Source organism: Sabethes cyaneus, chromosome 1 (assembly GCF_943734655.1).
Source record: "Sabethes cyaneus chromosome 1, idSabCyanKW18_F2, whole genome shotgun sequence".
NCBI lineage: Eukaryota > Metazoa > Arthropoda > Insecta > Diptera > Culicidae > Sabethes > Sabethes cyaneus.
Genome location: NC_071353.1, coordinates 45,663,540 through 45,687,174, shown reverse-complemented (window position 1 = coordinate 45,687,174; position 23,635 = coordinate 45,663,540). Strand labels below are relative to the sequence as shown.

The following is a 23,635-nucleotide window of genomic DNA, read 5'->3' as shown; positions in this document are numbered from 1 at the left end:
ATGGGTCTTTGTTGAATCGTGATGACAAGAAACTGGCAGCATCCCGATTATCACTCCAACATACATCTCTGGACCACTCGGTCTATCCTCCACCCGTTGTGCTGCCTTCTATCTCCAACGCCACTACATCGAAGTCGTATATCGGTATTTCTGCTTATTATAATTTGCTACCCAATATTGATTACAGAATCCTACGCTGAAAGACGCCATGCGCTCGACATGTTTCTTGTTAGCAGTTTAGTAATCCAACTCCGAGAATTGATAACGTTCATGCTAACTGATTCTTAACTTCCCAGTTGGCTTCGAGGTACTAAGGCAGTCGTCGTATGTTCGAATCTCGGCCGGGAGAGACTGTTAGAGTCAATAGGATCGTAGTACTAGCCCCGCAATTGTACTGTACTCTAACAGCTGACGGCGAACTATGTGGTATAAAAGCAAAAGGTTAAGTTTCGAAAATGGAGTGTAGCATCTATGCTTTCCTTTGCTTTTACATAATGCAGCTGCATTATGCGTATGCAGCTGCGTATTTTCAAAGTTTTTTGTGGCATATCTTTCGTTTAACTCCTGCCATCAGATTCTGAACAGCTTGTTCGTTCACTTCGTTCGTTGCAGAACGCCCGATTGCCTCAGACAACTTCTCGCTTCCAACACTTTGTTGTGTCTTCTTCAGGTTCCGCTTGAGCTACTCAACATTCCCTGGCGGGTTGTCCTGGGGACCGCTCGCACTTTGTTGGCGGCACACCACTTCATTTGCTTTATTCTGTAATGGCAGGATGCCGATTCCGGCTAGAACAGCACGGAACAATAGCGTTACTTCAGAAAAGACAGCAGACGGTTCACAGCAGGTCTTTGTCAAGACTGCTGTAAACTGAAGCCGTGTTCTATAGTGGTGAGGTGATAATAGAGGCTGACAACCATTATAATAATTAGCATAAAGCAAATTTTATACGTGATTTCGCATTAATTGGGGAATGACGTTCGTGTCAGGGATGTGTTTCCAGACACTCGTTCAGTTCTATTTTCTCGTTGATAGTCCTGGTCCTGGTTTAGATAACTGAAGAACAAGTATCAAAATAGAGGCATACGCACTTTTCTACGAAATGACAGGTATGAATTACTTTGAAATGGACGATTAAAACGAAATAGGGTACGGGAGGGTATTTTCAGCGATTGCATCTATTTTTTCGGCCTATGGCCTAGTTCTAGTGGAAGAACAGGTGGTTTTGACGTTCTTTGAATAAAAAATGGTAGGTTACTTACAGTCTTGAGAAAATAGTTCGAATTTGTATGTCGGCAAAGTATATTTATTGGCGAAAGAAAATGAAAATAGACTGAATTTAGAAACCTGTTGAAAATACCCTCCCGCACCCTACGTCAAGTTGCCCAAGATTGGATTGTAACAGCCTTTAATTTCCACCCAGAGATGTTTGATAGATTCGCCGTTGGAAATCATCCATAAAACTAGTAAAAATTCATGTTAATTAACCCATTTCCTCCCAACATTACGACAACGCTTCGCACTCTTCTCTGGATTCTAGGGAAGGCTAGGTTTGAGATTTCAACTTTGACCCTAAAAATCAAAGAAGGGTCGGGAAAAAATTTAGTCGACCTGTTTTTGATGATAGTTCCGAAGTTACATGTAACAAACGTACAGCCGTGTTAACATTAGAGGTCTGCTAATTTTCAGCGACTTAAAGCTAGAAACTTTGTCTTTGGAATTCGGGGGGCGCGAAACGGGTGAATGCGAGAACGTCAGTGACAGTATTGCTGGATCTGAATCAAATGTTCTAACCTTTCCGGAACGATGAAGTTGTGCAAAAAGCTGTATACCTCTCCCTATCACGCCGTAAGTTCCTGCGTTTGCAGTTTCACCGCGTACCATTGCGAAACTTAGGGGTAAAATTCAAAATACATTTCAGTGTTTTTTTTTCTTAGTTGATCACAAAACAAACCTTTCCTGAAAGTCTCAGCTTTTCATCTTTGCTGCAAAAAGTGTGAGGCTTAATGAGTTAGACCGCGTACTTTTTGGTAGTACATATACCCGCTATTTTGTCGTGTAAGGTTTGTTCCGTAGTAGTGCTGACAAATGTCATTGCCATCATCAATAGATGCCAGAGATGATATTGATACATTAGGAGTTATTTACTCGTGTTCCTAGGTTCCTTATAACTAGGCCATTTAAATCCGCTAATATCTGTGCTAAAACGGTTACAGTGCAATCTAAACAGACAAGTTTTCTTCCACTGCACATTTTTCGTATAATTTTCAAGAATTCAAATCAACGTAGACGCGCAAAACCGGTATCGTTAGAGTGTGAAGGTATCATTAGAGTCAGCCGCGTTGTCGTAACTTTGCCATTGTCTCCTATCACTAACAGTCGGTTGCAAAGGGTGTTCAATGGAAGGTTATTAGGGATAGTGAAAGCAATGTTTTGTCTTTCAAAAGGTGTGTGTTAATCTGATACCTTATACTCAGTGTAATACACTGCCAATATATAATAATAATAAATATATTCTTTCAAATATATTCTCCGATAGGTTTTGCTAATGCTTAGCTTATGATAAGAAGATTTTTTGTAACAGCTAAACCTTAATTGAGTCTACAAATGTTATTACATACGGCGAAATTTATATATAACTTCAGAAACCAAAATTAATTAAATTAAGTTAGTGGTAATAGAGAAACTATTTCTTAATACTCGCAGGCAGGTATGCCACTTATAATTCTGTGTTTTTTGTTGGAAAAATCTGACAATCGGTACGGCGAGGAAAAATATCTGTGCAAAAATCTGTCCAATGCAAAACAATGAGAGTGAAAGAGATAGAGTCATTTTGCTGACTATTTCCGTCTCTTTCACTCTCATGTAAAAGCTCAAAAATCTGTTTAATCTGTGTAATTTGGCGAAAATCTGTATTCTATGCATACAGATTCTGTACAGGCGATTTCTTTCAAATATCTGTTAAACACAGAATAATCTGTGCATGTGGCAACCCTGCTCGCAGGCATACTAATACCAATACTTTTTGCTGAAGGTAAAATTTGATTCTACCATCTATTCATCACGATTCATGTATACGATTTCAATATTTTAATGATTTTTTCTTTTTTAGGAAACCTGAATACATTGTTCTACCTGGAGAGAATGTCTGCGTTTCTGATCCTGGTACTAGTCATCTACCCATCTCGCCTGATCCTGGTACTAGTCATCTACCCATCTCGGCTGATCCTGCCAATGAAAATGGCGATAATTATACCACTTTAAGTTAAATGTATTAGTAGTGAAATAGTGATATGTGTCTATATTTGTCTAGAATGAAGTCTATATTTGATAGACTTGTATCTAATTATGAGTATTATAGTGTTATCCAGTGTTGGGCACTGCTAATTCGCTAATTCGCTAACCGATACAATTTGCTCGATAATCGTGGAAATTGCGCTAATCACACACTTAAAAAACTACTCCGCAAAATTTGCCGAGATTTGGACAGCCGAGCGTTCGGTGAAAATTTCAGTTTTGCAAATCGACATTTACGGATCTTTACTAGGGTAAAAGCACCAGTTTTGGCCATAGTTTGGCAAACTTTCAAGGATATTGATCATGTTTTATAAAATTCTAATAAACTAAATATGTTTACACATCATCAACGGATAATTTTAGTCTTAATCATCGTAATGTATAGGTTTATTTGATGGAAATATGCTTTTTTGTTTCAATTTTTGTCGATTGAAAAACCTCTGTTGGGTTCCTGTTTTGGACATAGTGTTCTTCTATTCGCCACTCTGTGTTCCTATTTTGGCCACCCTGCTGGAAAAGTATCGCAAAACAAGTTAAACTATCATGTAATCTATTTTACTGAATTATTTATTTTTTAAATATACAATTGCATCGGATTAGCATTACTTCCGGCATTTTAACGTTATCTTGTCTGTCATTATTTGTGCAAGATTGCAAAAATTGGTGTTCGAGAAAAAGAAATCAAAACAAGAATCACTTTTTCTTTATGCTTAAGTTTATTTGAAATTATTTCTAATCCTTTAAGCAGTTTTCAGCTATAAATCCGTTTTTGCAGTAATATAAACAAGTATGGGAAATCTTTTGGATAATTTTCATGACCGATGGTTCAACAACTTTTGTTTTATTTGATTGCTTGCTACGGATGCAATCAGCGGAACAATGGTATCCGATTTACGATACTGTAAAACAAAAGCGTTAATCATAAACCACAACTGCAAAAAATTGGCATTCAACTTTCAGCTTTACATAGGACAGATTGTTGAGATATTGTAATATACTGATGAATTACCTTCAAACATTTGAAAAGAGTGTAACAACCTTTTGATATCTGGATTTCAAACATAGTTTTCTTCAAATATTGTGATCGTGAAGAGTAATTATCACTAGGTATCGTAAGGCCCAAAGTAATTAGCCTTTCTGAAGATGCTGTTGTTTGAAGATTAGAGGAATTGTCGCTTATAGCGAAAATAAACAAAAAATTTATGCTATTCTAGAAATAGATTATATTCCAACATTATGTTAAAGTCTGATGTAGTACATTCTTATATAATCGAGGAACATTAGAACCTATCGAGATATGAAAGCAAAACTTGAACTTCGCTTTGAGAAAACTAAATGTATTATTTAATATATTGCAGTGTTTACATGGCTTTCATATGGCTTTTCAAATTATTAGTGGTCATCCAACCCCGTTCTCTTTGACCAAGACCTTATGCAGAGAGAAATCTTCTTTTCATGATGGAGTATCACGAGAGTTTCTGGTAAGAAAATCCTTCACATTGAATAACTACGTATGGTGCTGCGCTATAAAATCGCGACGTAGCATTTCAATAAGCCAGGAAACAATCATTTCCTTCTCCTTGGACAGTATCGTTCCGGTACTCCGTATTGTGGTTTTCTGCCACTTGCCACTCGTACGGTAGACCTTAGATACCGTATTTTTTACGGCTCGCATATTCTGAAGATACCTTGATTGTACACCTGACATGCAATGTTTTTCGATGAAGCCATCATATTTTGAACAAAGAATATCAAATAATCAATAACTTTATTAATAAATTACTCAATTTAGTAATTCACTGCCTGTGCCTTCCAGCGGTAAGAAAAGAACAAATTTTGGAACCCGACGACCACAATTTCAGAACTAAATATCAATAGATTTTACGTATGGCGAAAACGGGCATATGAAATATGAAAGCGCTTTGACGTATGGCCAAAAGCGGCACAGCGAAAGTTTTTGGCCTCCTATGACTAAAAAGCTTTTTTTATATAAAAAAGACTTATTTACGTTTATCATATGATCGATATGGTTTGAGAAATAATCCATTATACCATATGGAAAAACCCAACGAAAATAAAATAATTTTAGATAATAAATGTTATGTACTGAAAGTTCCAGTCGTACTATGCTGGCAAAAGGTTATGCGGGAAATTAAGGGAGGCCTTTTTTATTTCTGCAATATTCCTAGAATAATAATTTTCTTATATTAGTTTTCATATAAGTTATATGGAAAAATATCTGAAATTTGATTTAGTTGCATCTAAAGTTGTGTTATTAGCCATATATTTCATCAATTAACACTTAAATACATGTATGGCCAAAACAGGTACTATGGCTAAAACCGGTGCTTCTGCCCTAACGTTTGGCATCATAAAGAATTTTACCGAACGCTCGGCTGTCCAAATCTCGGCAAAATTTTGCTGACTTCGGCACTTTTTTTTAAGTGTGCACTAATCGCAAACTGCAAATTAACAGTTACTGTTTATTTTTAAACATTTTGCAATAACTTGCATTGTAATCTATCGCTGTACAAATTATTTGTAATTTACGTTTATTATATGGCTTTTCTTAATTTACCTAAGATCAAAACCTATTATAATGAATAAAATGCTTTACAGTTTATTAATTTTAAAATAAACAGCGGCACTTCATTTGGAATCATGGCCCAGCAACAATACGGCTAGTCTGAGTATAAATTACAAAGTATAACTAGCGTTTCTCGATTGGTCGGTTAGCGAATTAGCGGTGCCCAACACTGGTGTTATCTAATGATGTATGGTATTTCTACTCCTCAGAAATATATGTAAATGGTCGATATTATGTTCAGCATGTAAAAATACTTAGGTACTAATTTGTTTAGTTGGCCTGACCCGACGTCTTACGACAAGATCTGCATAACGTAATTCTTTCATCTAACTCGGATCATGGCCGCTATTCTCTAATACCGCGCGCACCCAGTGCCCGCCAAATCTCACTCGATCTGGTCTAGCCACTTTGTTCCCTGCGTCCCTCTTCCCCAACTAGCACCAAATCATATATCGATGTGATACGAAAACTATTGTAAATATCTGTTGAGAATTTCGGAATCGTAAATAAACCTTAATAAAGTACCCATACGTTGATTTTTAATCGAATATAATGATAATAACTGACAGACATACCATTTTCAGCTGAATTGTATAGCAGTACGAAACCAGTCGCGCCCAATCGTATATTATCGCATGACATAAATATGCATGCATATGAACCACAAGTATTCCTTACGTATATTGACTCCAAAATAGTAGGTACGTGTAAACCAATTTTCCGATCAAATACGATGTTTTTGGATGCTCATTTGTAACTCCAATTTAATTATTATTTATTGGTTTCTGTTGATTATTTGCATTGTTTAAAATGCAATGGTGCGAAGTACTATAAGATAGTTTTGTTTAATTCTTTAATAATAACACTCAAATTTATTTTAACAAGATTTATTAAACGATGTTGATTGAGCAAAGTACAGATAAAGAATGAGAGTGCGCAGTACAGTCTACTTCTAGCTACCGGTACGCATTGCGTGTATGTGTGTGTACTCAAGCTGGCTTACCTAGTACGATCACAGGGTGTATCTAAATACTGTAACATCCTCTCCACTTTAAAAATAAAAATAACAGGTTTACTAAAAAAAATAACAAAGCTTACTTATAAAATAACAAAAATCACTTAAAGGCTAATTCGAAGTCCTTAAACTTTTCTGGGATACGCGTCAATCGTTTTGGTCTGCGATTAGATGACACTTCCGGTACAAAGTTATTCTTTTCCTTTTGCTTTGGAGTTGTGGGAATACACGAAGTTGAAGAACGCATTGCGCCACCACGCGATGTTGAAGGGGAGGCAGTTTGTTGTGATTCAATCATAGAAAACTGTGGCGCAACGTGACTTTCCATTTGACAACCATTCGTTTTTTCACCGTCCGGAAGAGAAGCAAGTTGAATGTCGCTGTTTGAAAAACTATTACTGGAAACTAACGTTGATGGTCTGCGGTCAGGTAGTATGTTCGGTTCTTTACGTGGCTTCAAATGCACTAGACTACGACGATAATCCACTCCGTCTACGTTGACTAAATAGGATCGTTCGCTTAAACGATCGGCAATTGTTCCAGCACGCCAAGTTTTCGAAAACTCAGGTTGTAGCTGCGTGTATACCGGAGAACCAATCTGTAGCTCAGGTAAGTGTCGACATGTTTTATCATAGTTGCGTTTAAAGGTTTTACGATTGTTCTCGATTTTTGTAGGAACGTCATTTACGACTCTCGGAAGCAAATTTGATACGGATGTAGGCACACCACAGCGAGTTTGACGAGAAAACAAACGAGCCGCAGGACTGGAACCAATCTTATTTGGTATATTTCGCCAGTGTAAGAGAGCATACCAAAAATCAGTGTTAGTTTCGTCTGCTTTCGTAATTAAACGTTTTGCTATTTTTACAGCTGCCTCGGATTTACCGTTAGCCTGTTGGTGATGGGGTGCTGATGTAACTAACTCGATATCCCAGTCACGGGCAAATTTTACCATTTTGACATTTGAAAAGTTGGTCGCATTATCGCTGATCAGTCTCTGTGGTTTACCATGACGGGCAAAATTCTGCTGACAAGCGAAGATTACTGACTCCGGCGTCAAGTCTTTCAAAATATCAAGCTCGAAGAAATCAGAATAGTGGTCAACAGTAACTAAAAACTTACGTTTGATGCCACGGTGCTCTGCTTGAAAAACATCCATAGAAACCATTTGAAAAGGGTATACAGGAATGTTGTGGCTCATCATCGGAGGATTCGGCTGAGAAGGTGCATACTTAGCACAAATAGAACACTCTTTGACGACATCTTTAATTTGGGAAGACATGCCCGGCCAGAAGAGATTAGCTCTGGCTAATTTTAGTGTAGATTCCGTTCCATTGTGGCTAACATGGCAACTATCAACGAGCTTGCGGCGAAGAACATAAGGGATTACTATACGGTCACCTCGAAACACCATACCATCCTGAGTAGCCAATTCACTACGATAATTAAAGTAGATTTTAACCTTTCACGACACGCTTGTGATCCTGATCACTAATAGAATATCCGTTCTGCCCGCATTTCTCCTTCGGTTCGATGCTCAGAGTTTTGTAGTAATGTTTAATCACACGACTCAGGTGATTACGCAAAATTAATAGACCTTTCCATTTATGTGTGTGTTGGTGCTTGAAAATGAGGCATCAGGTCTTGCCCAAAATGAGGCAAATATCATGTATATACACGTGTATTTCGTGTTCGCTAGTGTGGGTGCTTGAGCTGTCAGAAAGCTCTATTCGCGGCATTGCTTTTCGGGTGACACCATTTTTCCCAATTTTCGAAAAACTGACAGCGATAAAAATACAGTGTAATCAATACACTCACAATTACTCTGTATTATTCAGAAAGTATTTCGTAAGGTAATCCTTAACCTGACCCAGCAAAACACTGGCGCTGTTGTTCGGCGGCAGCAAGTTGGAATCCATGCGGGTCGATCATGTGTATACTGTATAGTAGACCATATATTGGAGCAATTCAATGAATACCAGGATCTTCTTGTGCTGGTATTCGTTGATTTTGAAAAGGCGTTTAACCGACTCAATCACGAAAACATGTGGAGTGCACATAGGCGCGGAGGAGTTCCATATAAGCTAGTTCATCTCACCGAAGCTCACTATGAAGCGTTCATGTGCAAGGTATTGCACAATGGCGTCTTGTACAACCCTATAAGGGTTACTGCTGGTGTGAGACAGGGCTGCATATTATCACCGCTGCTGTTTCCCGTCGTAATAGATGAGATATTAGTAGGAGCAGTTAAAAGCAGACCAAATCGAGGATTGCCTTGGAATTTTCTAGCGATGCAGCAGCTGTATGACCTTGTCCTAACCGATGATTTTGTCTTGCACAACCCCGAGACGATACGCAGAGTAAGTTCGATAACCTCTCCCAGAGCTCCCAGGCAATAGGTTTCCCAGTCAATGTAGTGAAGACTAAGTCTACGGTAGTGAACACTGTCAATCCCTCCAACTTCACTGTAGCGGGACAATAGTTTGAACAGGTGGACACCTTTTAATATTATGGTAGCCAGACAGCGTCCGACGGAGATACCAAGACTGATATAGCCACACGAATTAGGAAGACCACGGGTGCCTTTGCAGGTCCGCGAAACATCTGGCGTTTAAACCATATCACTATATATACGAAAACCCCGCGACTCAAACGTAAAATCTGTATTGCTGTGCTGTGGTGCGTCTCAGTGGAGACAACGCAAAAACTGGAGACTTTTATTAATCGCTGCCTGCGATATATCATTCGTGCCCCGTGGCCTGACAATGGGATATCAAACGAGGAACTTCATCGTTGATGTCATCAACGGCCAATAGCTGACAATTGGATATCAAACAAGGAACTTCATCGTTGATGTCATCAACGGCCGATAGCACCAGGAATTTGAGAACGTATGAAAGTGGATCTCAAATACCTTGAGGAAAGGAGCGAACGAGATCTGCAGAGGCCCATGGTGACGCAGGTTAGCCAACCGGGCCCGGAAGACATCCGGGCTGTTGACGAGAGCCTTTCCTGGCGAAGACCATGGCAGGTATCCGTCGGCAGTGGAGATCTCTAGTTTCATCCCTTTGTTCGGTCGGACTGGCGGACATGAACCAATAAGCAAGTAAGTACATGCATAACATTTGATATTATGAGAATTACTTTAAGCTCCTTATTTCCGTTCACTGCGATGGATTATTACCACTGAGAACAGACTACCAGATAATCGACGAGAAGTGTGTAAAAGGTTTTTATGTAATCAACAAGCAATCGATGTAATTCGATGGAGCACCCCTCGAGTAGTAAGTGGCAAACTAAAACTTGATGTCGCAGCCATCCCAAGTAACATTATTGTTGTATAATAGCTTATTAAACTGTTGTACAGCTGATTCACGCAGAACAAGTGCTTGATAAGCTATTGTACAACAAAAATGTTACTTGGGATCACTGCTATGCAACTCCGGCACAAAGTAATATTGGTAAAGGTGCATGCATTTTTTTTATGCGTTTGGCAAACTATTTCTGGAGGGCGCCACCGACAGATTTTACACACAAAAAGTCGATTACTTTCTTGAAGCCTGTTAATCTGTTTTCTGTGTTACTACATCGCACTTTGATTACTATGGTTTTCAACTAATAAAATATTTCAGAACTTATATTTAATGCTTATTTAGTCTGTAGAGAATTTGTCAAGCAAAATGTTGATCAATCACAAGACTTATTATTTACGGTTCTCTTCCATAAGCACGAAGTACAAGTAGTCGTACAAGTACGAGTACAAGTCCTTCAGTACTACAGCTACCACATGATACCGTTGTACAAGAGCATCAAAAAGAGAAAAAAGTTACACGAAAAATAGTACAAGAATCCAAGCCTAGACCTCCTAGTCCATCTAAACAAATTTTTTAAGCCTACTAACCCCAGCAAATCGGGCGTATCAATCACAAGCCCGATTGTAGAAGATAGGTAGGAATGGCACGATCACTTTGACTTAATTCACATTCATTTGACAGTACCCTCTCAGCTAAGAAAAAGTTGACAAAATTATGTATGGGACATTTGTAGAACTAGTTATTATCTACAATTTTGCTGAACGAAGTTTTGCTGTTTGCAGTATCTTTTTGTAGTTTCAGTGATACAATGCTAGTATACACTAGAGATGGTCGGGTAGCGGAAAATTTGCCCGAAACCCGCAACCGTACCCGTACCCGCCGGGTTCGGGTATTGAAAAAAAAATTGCGGGTTCGGGTCGGGTACGGGTTCTTAATTTTTGTTTTTGAAACCGGGTACGGGTCGGGTCGGGTATCTCTATTGACCTTCTTAACACTAAAGATGGTCGGGTACCCGGGCCCGTCCCGTACCCGTCGGGTTGCGGTCGGGTTCGGGTATCAAAAATAATAAACTTGCGGGTTCGGGTCGGGTACGGGTTTTCAATTTTTTTCTTGATCGGGTACGGGTCGGGTTCGGGTATTCAAATTTTCATACCTGACCATCTCTAGTATACACCGCGCTAATTCAAAACTGACCGAAAAAGCCATTCGATTTTATAAATCGTTAAAAAAACGCGTCAATTCGAAAAATGATGCAAAAACCGTGTTAATTCAAAAATCGTCATAATAGGATAACCAACCTATTTTGGACCCCTTCAGCAACTGTACATAATTTGGACACTTCCATTTGATTTTGCTGTAAGTGTCCAAATTATGTACAGCTGTTGAGGGGGTCCAAAATACGTTGGTTACCCTAAACCGCGTTAATTCAAAAATCATAAAAATAAACCGTGTAAAAAAGAATTGAGTGTAGCTCATTAGTAGTTAGTTCACTAAATACAATAGATCCAGCCCAACTTTCTTCAGAAAAGTTGTAGATAATAGCTAGTATTTGACGTGGTTATCGACTGTATTCAATAATTCTTTAGACTTGGGTTTTATCGGCTCATCAGTCAGAAAAAACAAACGAAATTTAGCTTTGCCCTAACGTTTCAACATTATATTATGTCTTTTTCAAAGAGATAGCTATTCGTTATGTCGTATTGTTGTTTATATAGGTATCGTCATTGTGCGTCAAATGTATCGTCATGCATATAAATAAAAACAAAAATAAAAACAGAAACGTACACTAACATCACACACTAAACAATTCTGCTCATACCGCCATCACATCATTCACATGCAGCGGTTTGTCCTGCGTTCTGTTTGCTATTGTTGACAATGGTATGGACAATGGACCATTGTCAACAATAGCAAACAGAACGCAGGACAAACCGCTGCATGTGAATGATGTGATGGCGGTATGCGCAGAATTGTTTAGTGTGTGATGTTAGTGTACGTTTCTGTTTTTATTTTTGTTTTTATTTATATGCATGACGATACATTTGACGTACAATGACGATACCTATATAAACAATAATACGACAAAACGAATAGCTATCTCTTTGAAAAAGACATAATATAATGTTGAAACGGTAGGGCAAAGCTAAATTTCGTTTGTTTTTTCTGACTGATGAGCCGATAAAACCCAAGTCTAAAGGATAATAGCTAGTTCTTATATACCGTGGACCACAGTTCGTTTGTCCGTTTTTAATCTGAACCCTTTTTAATTTAAACTACCCTGGTTTGCACGACGTGTAAATTTAAAAAAAATGGTTCAAATGTCATTCTCAATATGACATCATTTGCTTATGCAGACAATGCACATAAACGCGATGTGTACTAGCGTGTTTAATACATTTCATATTCCGTTTTCCAAACGATTATGATAAAAATCCGATCGAGAATGAAATATTCGCTGCAAGCAACTGAGAACTAAATCAGACCACCAAAACAATTCGCGACTACGAAGTTAAGGTGCTGCCACCTGGGGTGACATTGTGATTCTCGGAACCGAGTGACCGTTTCGAGTGATTTTGGTTCGTTTCGCCCATTCGTTTTACGTGGTCGAAACGAACCAAAATCACTCGAAACGAGAATCGCAATGTCACCCTTGGATAGGTTTAGTATATGCGTGACGTCTATGTCAAATGAACTCAGTCAATCTGTATTGGGTTCCAGGACACTGCGGTATCCCAACAAACATTTTATTTTAAGAGCAGTTTATTCAACCATTCTACAGCTAATATTCAGTAAACAAACGCTTGATAAGCTGTAATTCTACAAAAATGTTTGTTGGGATTGAAGGCAATGAGATAGCAGACGACTTAGCAAAGGAAGGCTCTAATGTCGAATTTGTTTATTCAATCCGGATTGGAACTGGATGAACTTTTTGTGTTCATTTGCTTCTATCTGATAGATAAAATTCATCCAGTTTCAACCCGGATTGAATAAACGAATTCGACGTAACTGACAATTTATTGGTCCGGAGCCTTTTTGCGGAATATGGTTGGCTCATTTCTAGGAGGGGCTATAGCAACGGAATTTTTTTCAACCGTTTTATTGGTCGGCCAAGTCAATTTTTCTAGGGGGGCTAAGGCTCTCCTAGGGGGGCTTAGCCCTCCTAGCAACCCCCCCCCCCCCCCTCCCTAGTTCCGTTAATGGAAGCAAGGATATGAATTTGTTAAAGAGTGCAAGAAACAGAGAGATTTTGAACCATTCTTCACGCACACTCACATATGAGCACTTTCATGAGGGTAAAAGAGATCGTGTAGCTTTGTAGTCGCGAATAACAAAGAGCAGGGCGGTCAGTTCATACAAGTTTCAGCATATTTAGGGTTACCAGTTATTCAAATTAAAAATTTGCCGCGTTAGTTTGCATGGAGAATCGTTCAAACAAACGGGGGTCCATTGTATAACTTTTTCAAATCCTGCTTGGCTTAGAGGGTACTGTCAAATGAATATGAATTGAGTCAACGTGATTGTGCCATCCCTGAAGGTAGGAAATTTGCTCGGCAAATTCGACTAAAACGGTCTATTGTGGGTGCAGGCTTTTAGGTATATTGCCCGGTAAACTTAACCGTCAATTGTGTTTGACGCTTGATCATTTTTTTATAGTGAACGTATTCAGGAAGGTCATATTGCCCGTTTCTTTGGTAACAAAACGCGCTGCTCACTTTTTTGATAGCTTGAAATCGTCACAGAGAGAATCTGCTTGGCTGTATGTAAGTTATAAGTATATATTATGCTTGTCTACACTGAGAAAACTTTTCGTATAGTTTCTATGTGTCCCACACATAGATTTTTGCAATGTGCCTAATCAATGAACTTTATATGCCACACAGTTATAATTTATGGGTACGCGAAACTTTTGCACATACTATTCATATGCGTATATTTTTTATGTGTATAATTGCACATACTATTCATATCCGTATAATTTCTATGTGTATTTCTTGGCGGATTGTGTTTATATGCGGCACATGATAATCATCTAGAATTTCATATGGAAATTTACCATTAGTTATGTGCAGAATATTTTGAGTGTAGCAAGTAAGCTATTGATTTACTCGACAAAATAAACGATATTTGCCCCCGCGACGATTCTGGCGACGGTTATAATTCATCGCGTACAAAAGGGTGGGAAATTGATAATACCAGCGAGGGTTCACGATATGTAGGGCTCGAAATGCCATCATGAACAAACTGTTGGCCGGTCACACGATAATTATCGATATTTATTATGTCACCATCAACCATACCGATAAATATTGTTGGCTTTCCCATCTATAGCTTTTTGACGTTTTAGTGTCAGACGCGTTATCGGTGAATCGCGTTAGACTAGACACACACACACCTGGCACCGTTACTGATGGCGAACGTATACAAACGCATCGTAGTAATTTCGTACTCACTTCTCATTCATAATTGTTGCTCTCCGTATTTCTTGCTGCTTTTGGTGTGTATGTGAGATCTAGTATCTCCAAAGCAAACGCAATTTGCTTTTTCAATGCCCAACAGTGCCTAAACGTTTTAGTCTTCAAATGAGAGTCAATCCGTGACGTGTGATTTGCGTATTTGTGGTTCGTGGTAGTTTTTTCAGTGCATTGAAAAGCAATAAAAATCATTGTAAAATCAAATTCGTCACGCAGTTTTGTGATTGCCACATTAAAAACCGTTTAACCAAATGAATCATTCGTAAAGTTGGGCTTCTTTGTTCGAAGTTGTCTTGCACCGAGAAGTGGATTCTCAAAGAGGAGTGGTGCAGATCAGTGAAAAGGTTATGCCACTCCGCAACTGCTTCAAGTGTGAGATACGCAGCAGATAGCTGCGCCATGCTGTGTAATTGTGTGTTTCTCGCTTCAATGAATGACGGATGCTGTTGGTAGATGTGATGTTCAATATAGAGTGAGCTTACCGTACCAGTCCAGCTGTTGGATGGAAACGTAATTTCTATTGAACACGGCAAGTTTTGGAACAGTTTGTTGAAACGATTGAAACGCCGTGTCTGGCGTCTTAATATCTTTCGCCACGTAATTAATCGTAAAACTCTTAATATTCACCGATAGATACTTGGCATGGAAACTTGTAAACTAGAATTCTACGTACCGACTTCAAGAAAAAACCAAATATATGTTACTTAGTTTTCAATCGTAGGTCAGCTTGTGGTGCAAGAATTCATGTAGTTTCAGCACTAAATGTACTAAAGCATAAATAAGCCCATCGCTTTTAATTACACCAGCTAAGCAGAGAGCAATCTGTGCTAGTGAATGAAGCTCTAGCTCCCTCTCATTCGAATCTGGTGTAGTTTCCTCTTCAATCCTGACGGAATCGGAGCAAGGTGTCTGCTGCAAAAGTGTTGTGCAGTTTCGAAAGTAAAATGTGTGCAAATAAGGAAAATAGTGAATAAAATCTTCAAACACAAATAATAGCGGTAAATAGAAAGCACTCGTTAGTAAAAATCGTGTGAACGCACAAAAAAATTAACAATAATTATTAGTGCTACGTAAGTGTACGATCCTGACGCTAGACAACGTTTAGCAAAATTATCCATCTAATTACAACAAATCTGTCTCGAGCTGTTCCATAATTGTCAGTTGGCTGGGATATGGAAACAATAATTATTGAATAAACTCTTGTTTCTGCTCGAAATAAGTCCAGAATGAGAAAAGTCTTGTCTTAAACCGGAGAAGACTACTTGTGTCCGTGTTGACGAAGGTGACAGTGATAGAGAAGACGGTGCACAAATACATTTGCAGCTAGAGGCCATTCGCACTTTTCGGTGTTTGACATCAACTTGTTCACTTCGTACTAGGTGAGAGAATATGTTTAATTTAGCGGATTTTTAGTGTAAATGCTTACAGATTCTGTTACACTAGCTTTTGTGAAAATCAATAATACAAATGCTTCTTATTATTTGACAACAAAAGTAAAAAAAAAAGTTTCTTAGGTTTTCAGGTTAAAAAAAGTTATGAACAAATCTGACGGCTGGACTATATCAATTTTCGTATTTGTATTGTGTTGGTGCGCGTACATATGGCCGATGATAGCATAATTTTAATGTGGTATAACTGTATATACGAACACGGTCGTTATACCTGATAAATGTAGGTGTATTTTTGCTTAAGCACATATTGCTCAAAGTTTCGGTACTAATTTGCCTGGATCGAATTTAAACATTAACAACAGACATTTAAAGAAAACCCAAATTTCAAAGTGTTACCTTATACCTATAATAATCACGATAATTGGTAGTACAGTTTAAGTTCACCTAAATTATATCGCTTATTTTTATACAGTAAACCAAAAATAATGAAAAATCTTTTCAACGCGTCACATGAAAATATCGTATGCCACGAAAATTCATCTGGCGACAAGAAACTCTAATACCTAATCAGGTTGTAGGTGCATACTTAGAAATAAGCAAAGCGAAAGCGATTTAGATGGCATTTTGACGTTTTTGTTTACTATACTGGGTATCACTTTGTGAAAACGAAAACGGAAGTTTAATGGTTGAATGAACGATTTCAAACATCCATAATTTTCTTATCACTGCATGAAATTTCATCATCAATATGTCGTTGTAAATATAAAAAATCCAGCAATTTGGTAAAGTGATGATTTTAATTATTATATAATTGTTAAACAGTCAAAATTGAATGAATAGTTAAGTTTTTGAAGCAGTACACATTTTTGTTTCCTTTGCCCCAGACGACAATTTTAGACGCCTGCAATTTCGTCGGCTTCAGTTTCAGAAAAATGTAACCAAGCCATCCCGTCCCGATTATTTTTTTCTAGTTAATCTAGATGAAGCGAAAGTCCTGAAAGTAAACCGTATCGAAGAAGTAAACAAACACCTCTTCTCTTCCATCAGTTATATTGATCAGTCACTAAAATCTAATCTGAAGTCCCGTACGAACATGTAGGTAACAGAAGTATTTTAATGAAGTTATTCTTGAAAAGAAAAATCGTTTTAAAGTTAGCGATTCATTTGTTCCTGAATTAGTTGAAGGCATTTATTTTAGTTCATCGTACCAGTTAGACGCTAGTAATTCATTATGATGAGTTCAAAAAAGATGAGTTCACGAATCTAGAATATTCTTAAAAATGAAAGTGGAGAATTCAAACATTTAGGTTATTGAGCAATTAATACCTTGGATTCCTTTGCACGAATCACAAAGATTCTTTCGGGCTTACAGATCGACTCGTCTCACGGTTCCGTCATCCAGTTATAGCGATTCAGTTATAGTGAAAATAGCTGTTCGTGTCTCTTAGTTGGCCTCGAGGTACGATGCCGGTCTAGTAAGCCAGTCGTATGTCCAAATCTCGGCTGTTAAAGTCAATAGGATTGTTGCACTGGCTCCGTAATTGTCATGTACTCTAACAGCTTGCTGCGAAGTCTGTCGTATAAAAACAGAAGGTTAAGTCTTGATAACGGAATGTATCACCTACACTCAAAATATTCTGCATTAATGGCAAATGTCCATATGAAAATCAATATGATTTCCATGTGCCACATATAAACCAGATCCACCTAGAAGTACACATGAAAATGATATGCATATGAATAGAATGAGCAAATTTTTCGCGCGTACATAAAAGATATCTGTTTGGCACATAAACTTCATTTATTGGGCACATTGCAAAAATCTATGTGGGACACATAGAAAACATACGAAAAGTTTTCTCATACGCAATAAACTTGTCTGCGCCACAAATTGTTCTGTCAATACTTTTCACCGTATTTCTCAGCCAATTATTTTCGCCTAGAATATCAAGAATGAACCTTAGTAGGGTCAAAGCTAAAAGTGACTTACAGTTTGTACTTTGCTTTGCCAATCATCGATCAGCTATCAGCTTTTAAAGTTAATGTCGAGCAACTCGACACGATTCAGTCACTGTCGAGCGTTGAGTACGGAGAGAAGCGGCTGAATGCACAACGAAAATAAAACAACCTCAGTTCAATCACTGGCTTTTTAGCGGTGGACTCAGTCGAGTTGCTCGACAAAATCGTGTCGCGTGTGATTTACATAATACCAAAAGTGGACTAGCAGAGCGAAGTGACACTCGACGACTCGACGAGATTTATCTAGTAGGGCTCTATGTTTCGAATAATTTGTCTCTAAAAACAGTGATTGTACGACACGGCTTACAGAGTCTAGATTGCATCGTTAGTTCGTTCGATCAAACGCCATGCCGGTAGAAAAACAACATTCTGCTTACCAACAAATATCCATTGCATACCCTTGCTCGGCATCCAGAGCACTGAAGGAATCATTCGACTCAGTTGTCAAAGTTCAAAGTGACATTATAGGCGAGGTGTATATCAAAGATTAAATGGGGATCGAAATGATCAATTAACTGAAGAAAAAATTCGAAACGCACAAGAATACGGATAAAAAGATACACATTCTATCAATGTGTATCGTGGGGAGTCCTGAAAGTCCAAAGTATATGAAGTATGTGTTGCCAAACTATACTGAATCACTTTTAATCGTTACATTAACATTTCTCGAATAACATTTCAAAAGGTCGTACACATGTGCGACATGTGTGAGGTTTGTTTCATGTCTCCTTACTCGGGCTTACCGCGCACTATGGGGCAGAACCCGAAAAAGCTCGGACAAAACCTCAAAATTTTTATTTGAGATATTCTATCAAACTTAATACTCTACGTATAGTAGACACATAATCTATAAAAAATATACATAAATTGTTTTAATAAGTAGTTTTTCAATAGGCATTAAAGAAGGTGAAACACAGTATAAAAAAATTTTGGAAAATGAAAAAATAAATATCATTTAATCTTTTAGTATGTGGCTACCATGCTGCTTAAAATTCTATACTTTTAAAGGACAATTCACATTAAAGAGATTATAAACTAATAGTTTAGGTGATATTAAGACAGATTTTTTACTAGTTGGCTTTGTTCTGACGAAGTGTTTTAGAACAAAATATTTGTTATTTTTGTCAATTTTCAATAGCGTGTAGAAAAAGATTTCCACAGATTTCCGCTCTGTCACTACCATAAAATCAACATTCAGGGTGTTAACTAGTAACAAGCAAAAAATTAGCTGCTACTAGTTGCGATGTTCGGAGATATTCAAGTTTTTCGAATGCATGTTTTCCGGCATTTTAGGCTACAAATTTAGTAAATGCGCGCGCCAGTACGAAGTTCATTCCTGCTGTACGTTAAATAGTCATGCTTGTGTATGTAAGACATAGCATTATTATCGTTATGAGATACCTACATCGGAGTCGATAAGGGGAATTCAGGACATTGTAAAGGCGACTACTTAACAGCTTTTTCCCAATTCGCTCTGTTTCAAGTCAAGTTGGCAGTAGAATATGTTCGATTGGACTTTCAGCTCGATTCAGCTAGCCTCTATTTTGTTTATTTAGAGTCGAACATGTTGATACGTGTTTGCAGGATAAACAGATTGCTATACTCTGTCAGTTACTCGTTATTTTTTGTGCCTTCTGCCAGGATTTGGCTGAGGCCGATGACAGCCTATCTCGCCACTCATATCCTTTTGCTGCGTATGGCCAAACTAATGAATTAAAAAATTTACATGAATGCACTAAAGCAGATAGTAGGGTAAGTAAACCTATATAGTAAACCCTCTACCTGTAATGGACACTCGGAAAAAATTTCGGTATTTATTAGCTTATACTTCTTATTTCTGAGGATATATAACATGAAACAGACCGTACTAAACATAAGACACATTTGAGTTGATAAAATTTTAGCTGCATATCATTATTAATGCTTTAAAATTGACGTTTTCAACAAGAGGGTCCATTATATACAATGCAAAAAATGTCGCCATTACCGGACTCTCTCCATGCAAAATACACTAAAATTCCTATAATGGACCCGGTCGTTATTCTATTGTAAACCGCAAGGGTCCATGAAAGGAAAATGGACTTTCCAATCTGTTTTAAGAAATCTGTAAAATATAGATTTGCATAAGAAATTGATATATTTAGGCTTAAAGTTACTAATATTGTAAGTGCCATTGGTTGGGTGTTTAGCGTCACGAGTTCAAAATAATGTATAGAAAGGTCCACAAATGGTTGATTTACCCTATACCAGAATAATAATACTAAATTACTCTTGATATACAGATTGTGATAATTTGTATAGGAGGTCGTCAGACTACCAATTTCGACTACTTAAAAAATGTGTTTGAGTATTTAAAATATTTATAACTTGATTCCCGTAAGTCCTACAATTTTGGTATGTTCAGTAACTTTACGTAACTTTACAAGACAAACAACTTTTCTGAAGACACAATATTTCTAAAGTCATTATTTAAAAAGTTAGATCTCAACGCCATCTATAGGAATAAAAATACAACTACTTAAAATTTACAGAAAGATGCGCAATTTTATTACAAACAATGTTGCTGAAGACAATAAAGCTTTACGAAGCATATGAAAGAAGTTATGAGGTTTTGTCCGAGCGCCGGATCAATCTGCCCCACTGTGCCGCGGCGAGACAAATGCACCAAAAAGCATTTGTTTTTTATGAAACGGTTGCTGGTTGTAGTAACTAGCTAGTGGAGTGGCTAAGAAAAATTAAGTTGAATTGCATTTGTGTAGTCATGATAACCGAAGAGAGGAGACATGAAGAGAGTCTCTCATTTGCATATAAAGCAAGTGGTTTTAAAACCACTGTGGTTCAACCGACATCTAAAAAATCTTAAAAATAGAAAACAAAAAGCACACAAAAAATTCAAAAATAAAAACAATACCATTAACTTGAATAATTATCTCAATATTTGCGAAGAACTCAACTCGCGTATGAAGAATATAATAGTAAAGTCGAAAATGAAGTCAAATCATGCCCAAAAAATTTCTTTAACTATGTAAATACTAAATTGAAAAGTAGTAATTTCCCATCCCAAATGAAACTTGACGATACTAATGAAATCTGCAACCTTTTTGCAAATTTCTTTCAAGAAGTATATACAACATTTACCGAAGAAGACCGCGACCAGGAATATGTCTCATTTATCCCTGAAATTTCTAACGACATATCTGTCTCTCAACTATCAGAAATTGACGTATTTGAAGCACTCAAAGGCTTGAATGCGTCAAAAGGACCGGGGCCTGATGGAATAGCACCCATATTTCTCAAAAACCTGGCCGAAGAACTTGCTACACCATTACAACGCTTACTTAACATGTCTGTGAAAAATGGAAAATTCCCGGGAATATGGAAATCTTCGTATTTAGTCCCTATCTACAAATCAGGAACAAAATAAGACATCCGAAACTACCGTGGAATTGCCATTATCTCTTGCATTCCTAAACTATTTGAATCAATTGTAATTGTAAGTCAGCAACACGGCTTTTTTAAAGGCCACTCTACTGCCTCAAATCTTCTGGAATTTTTAACTTTTAATCTGAATAAAATGGACAATAGCAACCACGTAGAAGCTATTTACACGGACTTTAGTAAGGCATTTGACGGAATAGACATACCATTATTAATCTTCAAATTAGGAAAAATTGGAATAGAACCGAAGCTCTTGAAATGGCTTCAGTCATATTCAACGGAACGCAAACAAATTGTTCGCTTTCAAAATGCCCTCTCGGACCCTATTCAAGTCACCTCTGGGGTTCCCCAAGGTTCCCACTTAGGGGCACTTCCCAGCTAGCACCAACTCGTATATCAATGTACGAAAACTATCGTAAATATCTCCTAACAAGCTCGAAATCATAATTAAAGCTGGATAAAGTGGGATCAAGTTGATTTTCTGTCGTATATAATGATAATGACTGACATACATACGATTTTCAGCCAAAATCGTAGAGTAGTACGGGGCGACTCGTGCTTAATCGGATATTATCGTATATAAATACTTATATAGTCGTAACGCTCAAAATTATTCGGAATCACGTATATCGCCTCCAAAATAGTACGGATATGCCAATTTTGCGCATGAAATACGATTTATTTAGCATGTATATCTGTACGTAATGCTGATTTTTACCTTTTTTATACATATGAAAATGCTAGCTGGGTTCTTTTCATTTTGCACATAAATGACATTTCCTATATACTTAACCACTCAAAAGTACTTGTATAGGCAGACGACATGAAAATATATATGGAAATAAAAAATGCTCATGACGTCGCAGTATTTCAGAATGAAGTCAATGTATTGCAGAATAAAGTCAATGTATTCAACACTTGGTGCAACAAATCTTTACTAAACCTGTAACTCAATAGCATTTAGCAGGAAAATTCAAACTCCCTCTATTGACATATACTTAGGAAACAATATTGTGTAAAAATGTAAAATTGTAAGTTATCTAGGAGTAATCTTAGATTCAAAACTAACATTTACAGAACATTACAATACCATTATTAACGAAGCAAATAGAAAGCTTTATCGAACGCTTCAGTCATAATTTCAAAGACCCGTACACAATAAAACTTTTATAAATTACATATGTAAGACCTATTCTGGAGATAAACCGGTAATCTGTTCCGTTTAAAAGGTGTGGATCATATACAGTTCCGTGCTAGGAAAAAGTAATGAAACAATGCAAGTAGCAGAAACTGATCGTGTATTGCTCTTTGCATTGAAAGTTGGATTTTGAACACACTTGTCCAGTCACACATTTTGTAGGTGAGAAAAGTTGCCAAAATTTCGTGGGAAAAAACATGAATCTTGGTTGATTTCTATTTAAATTCTAATGCTTACGTAGAGTTGTTATCGACGCAAAGAATAATATAAAAATAGTTTCTAAATACATAATTCCACGCATAATTCATAACTTGAATAAATATGCAGCATATATGAAATAAATGAAAAATTAAATACTATTTGCTTTCCCTACAACTGGTACTGGCGCCACTGCTAAATCAAATGTCAGCTCAGATGGGAGAGTTGTAATGATGGGAAATGTCGGTCAAAATCTATAACGATTATTGATAAAGTTTTGTTATCGTTAATAATTAATAACGATAATACGGCAATATAAGCAAAAATACGTAAGAAATAGAACAAAAATGTTAAAATAATAACAAATCAAGAAGAAGATTTCACTTTAAACCCTCCAATTTTCGATATTCTTTCATGACGATAAAGTTTGATGGTATTATCGATATAAGATTACTAGCGATATTATCAGTAGCACACTTTTCATCACAGTGTTGAAGGTTGCACTTAATAACTGTGCAGTCCAATTGAGTGTGAAGTGCGCAATACCTAGCACCAAAGCGTTTCCGTGCTGCATTTTGTTTTACTGGAAATGTAACATCGTGGCTGTGTGTGTTTGATCGCTGAAGTGAGATGAAAGAAGGAGCAAATTTCACAGGGTGCCCCACTAAAACCTAATGCACTTAAAGAATCTAAAAGTCATTGTGCTTC

General features: G+C 37.4%; 3 protein-coding genes across 10 annotated transcripts in view; 2 read left to right on the top strand and 1 right to left on the bottom strand.

Annotated features, from left to right (window-relative positions):
* LOC128739310 (cystinosin homolog) overlaps positions 1 to 6,660 on the top strand; it is a 42,691-nt gene extending 36,031 nt beyond the window's left edge. For all 8 annotated transcript variants that reach the window (XM_053834791.1, XM_053834796.1, XM_053834802.1 and 5 more), the window contains one exon: positions 3,111 to 6,660. In XM_053834791.1, coding sequence (XP_053690766.1) covers positions 3,111 to 3,267 — 157 coding nt within the window. In that variant the 3' untranslated portion in view covers positions 3,268 to 6,660. The remainder of the gene's footprint in view (positions 1 to 3,110) is intronic.
* A 337-nt stretch (positions 6,661 to 6,997) lies between these two features.
* LOC128745641 (uncharacterized protein K02A2.6-like) lies at positions 6,998 to 8,816 on the bottom strand. Its single transcript, XM_053842715.1, has 2 exons — positions 8,722 to 8,816; positions 6,998 to 8,333 (listed from the first exon to the last, which is right to left on the bottom strand). The coding sequence occupies exons 1-2, from the start codon at positions 8,814 to 8,816 to the stop codon at positions 6,998 to 7,000; spliced, it is 1,431 nt and encodes a 476-aa protein (XP_053698690.1).
* A 5,987-nt stretch (positions 8,817 to 14,803) lies between these two features.
* LOC128732955 (G protein-coupled receptor kinase 2) overlaps positions 14,804 to 23,635 on the top strand; it is a 128,101-nt gene continuing 119,269 nt past the window's right edge. The window contains exon 1 of the mRNA XM_053826437.1: positions 14,804 to 16,062. The gene's annotated coding sequence lies outside the window, so the exon portion shown is untranslated. The remainder of the gene's footprint in view (positions 16,063 to 23,635) is intronic.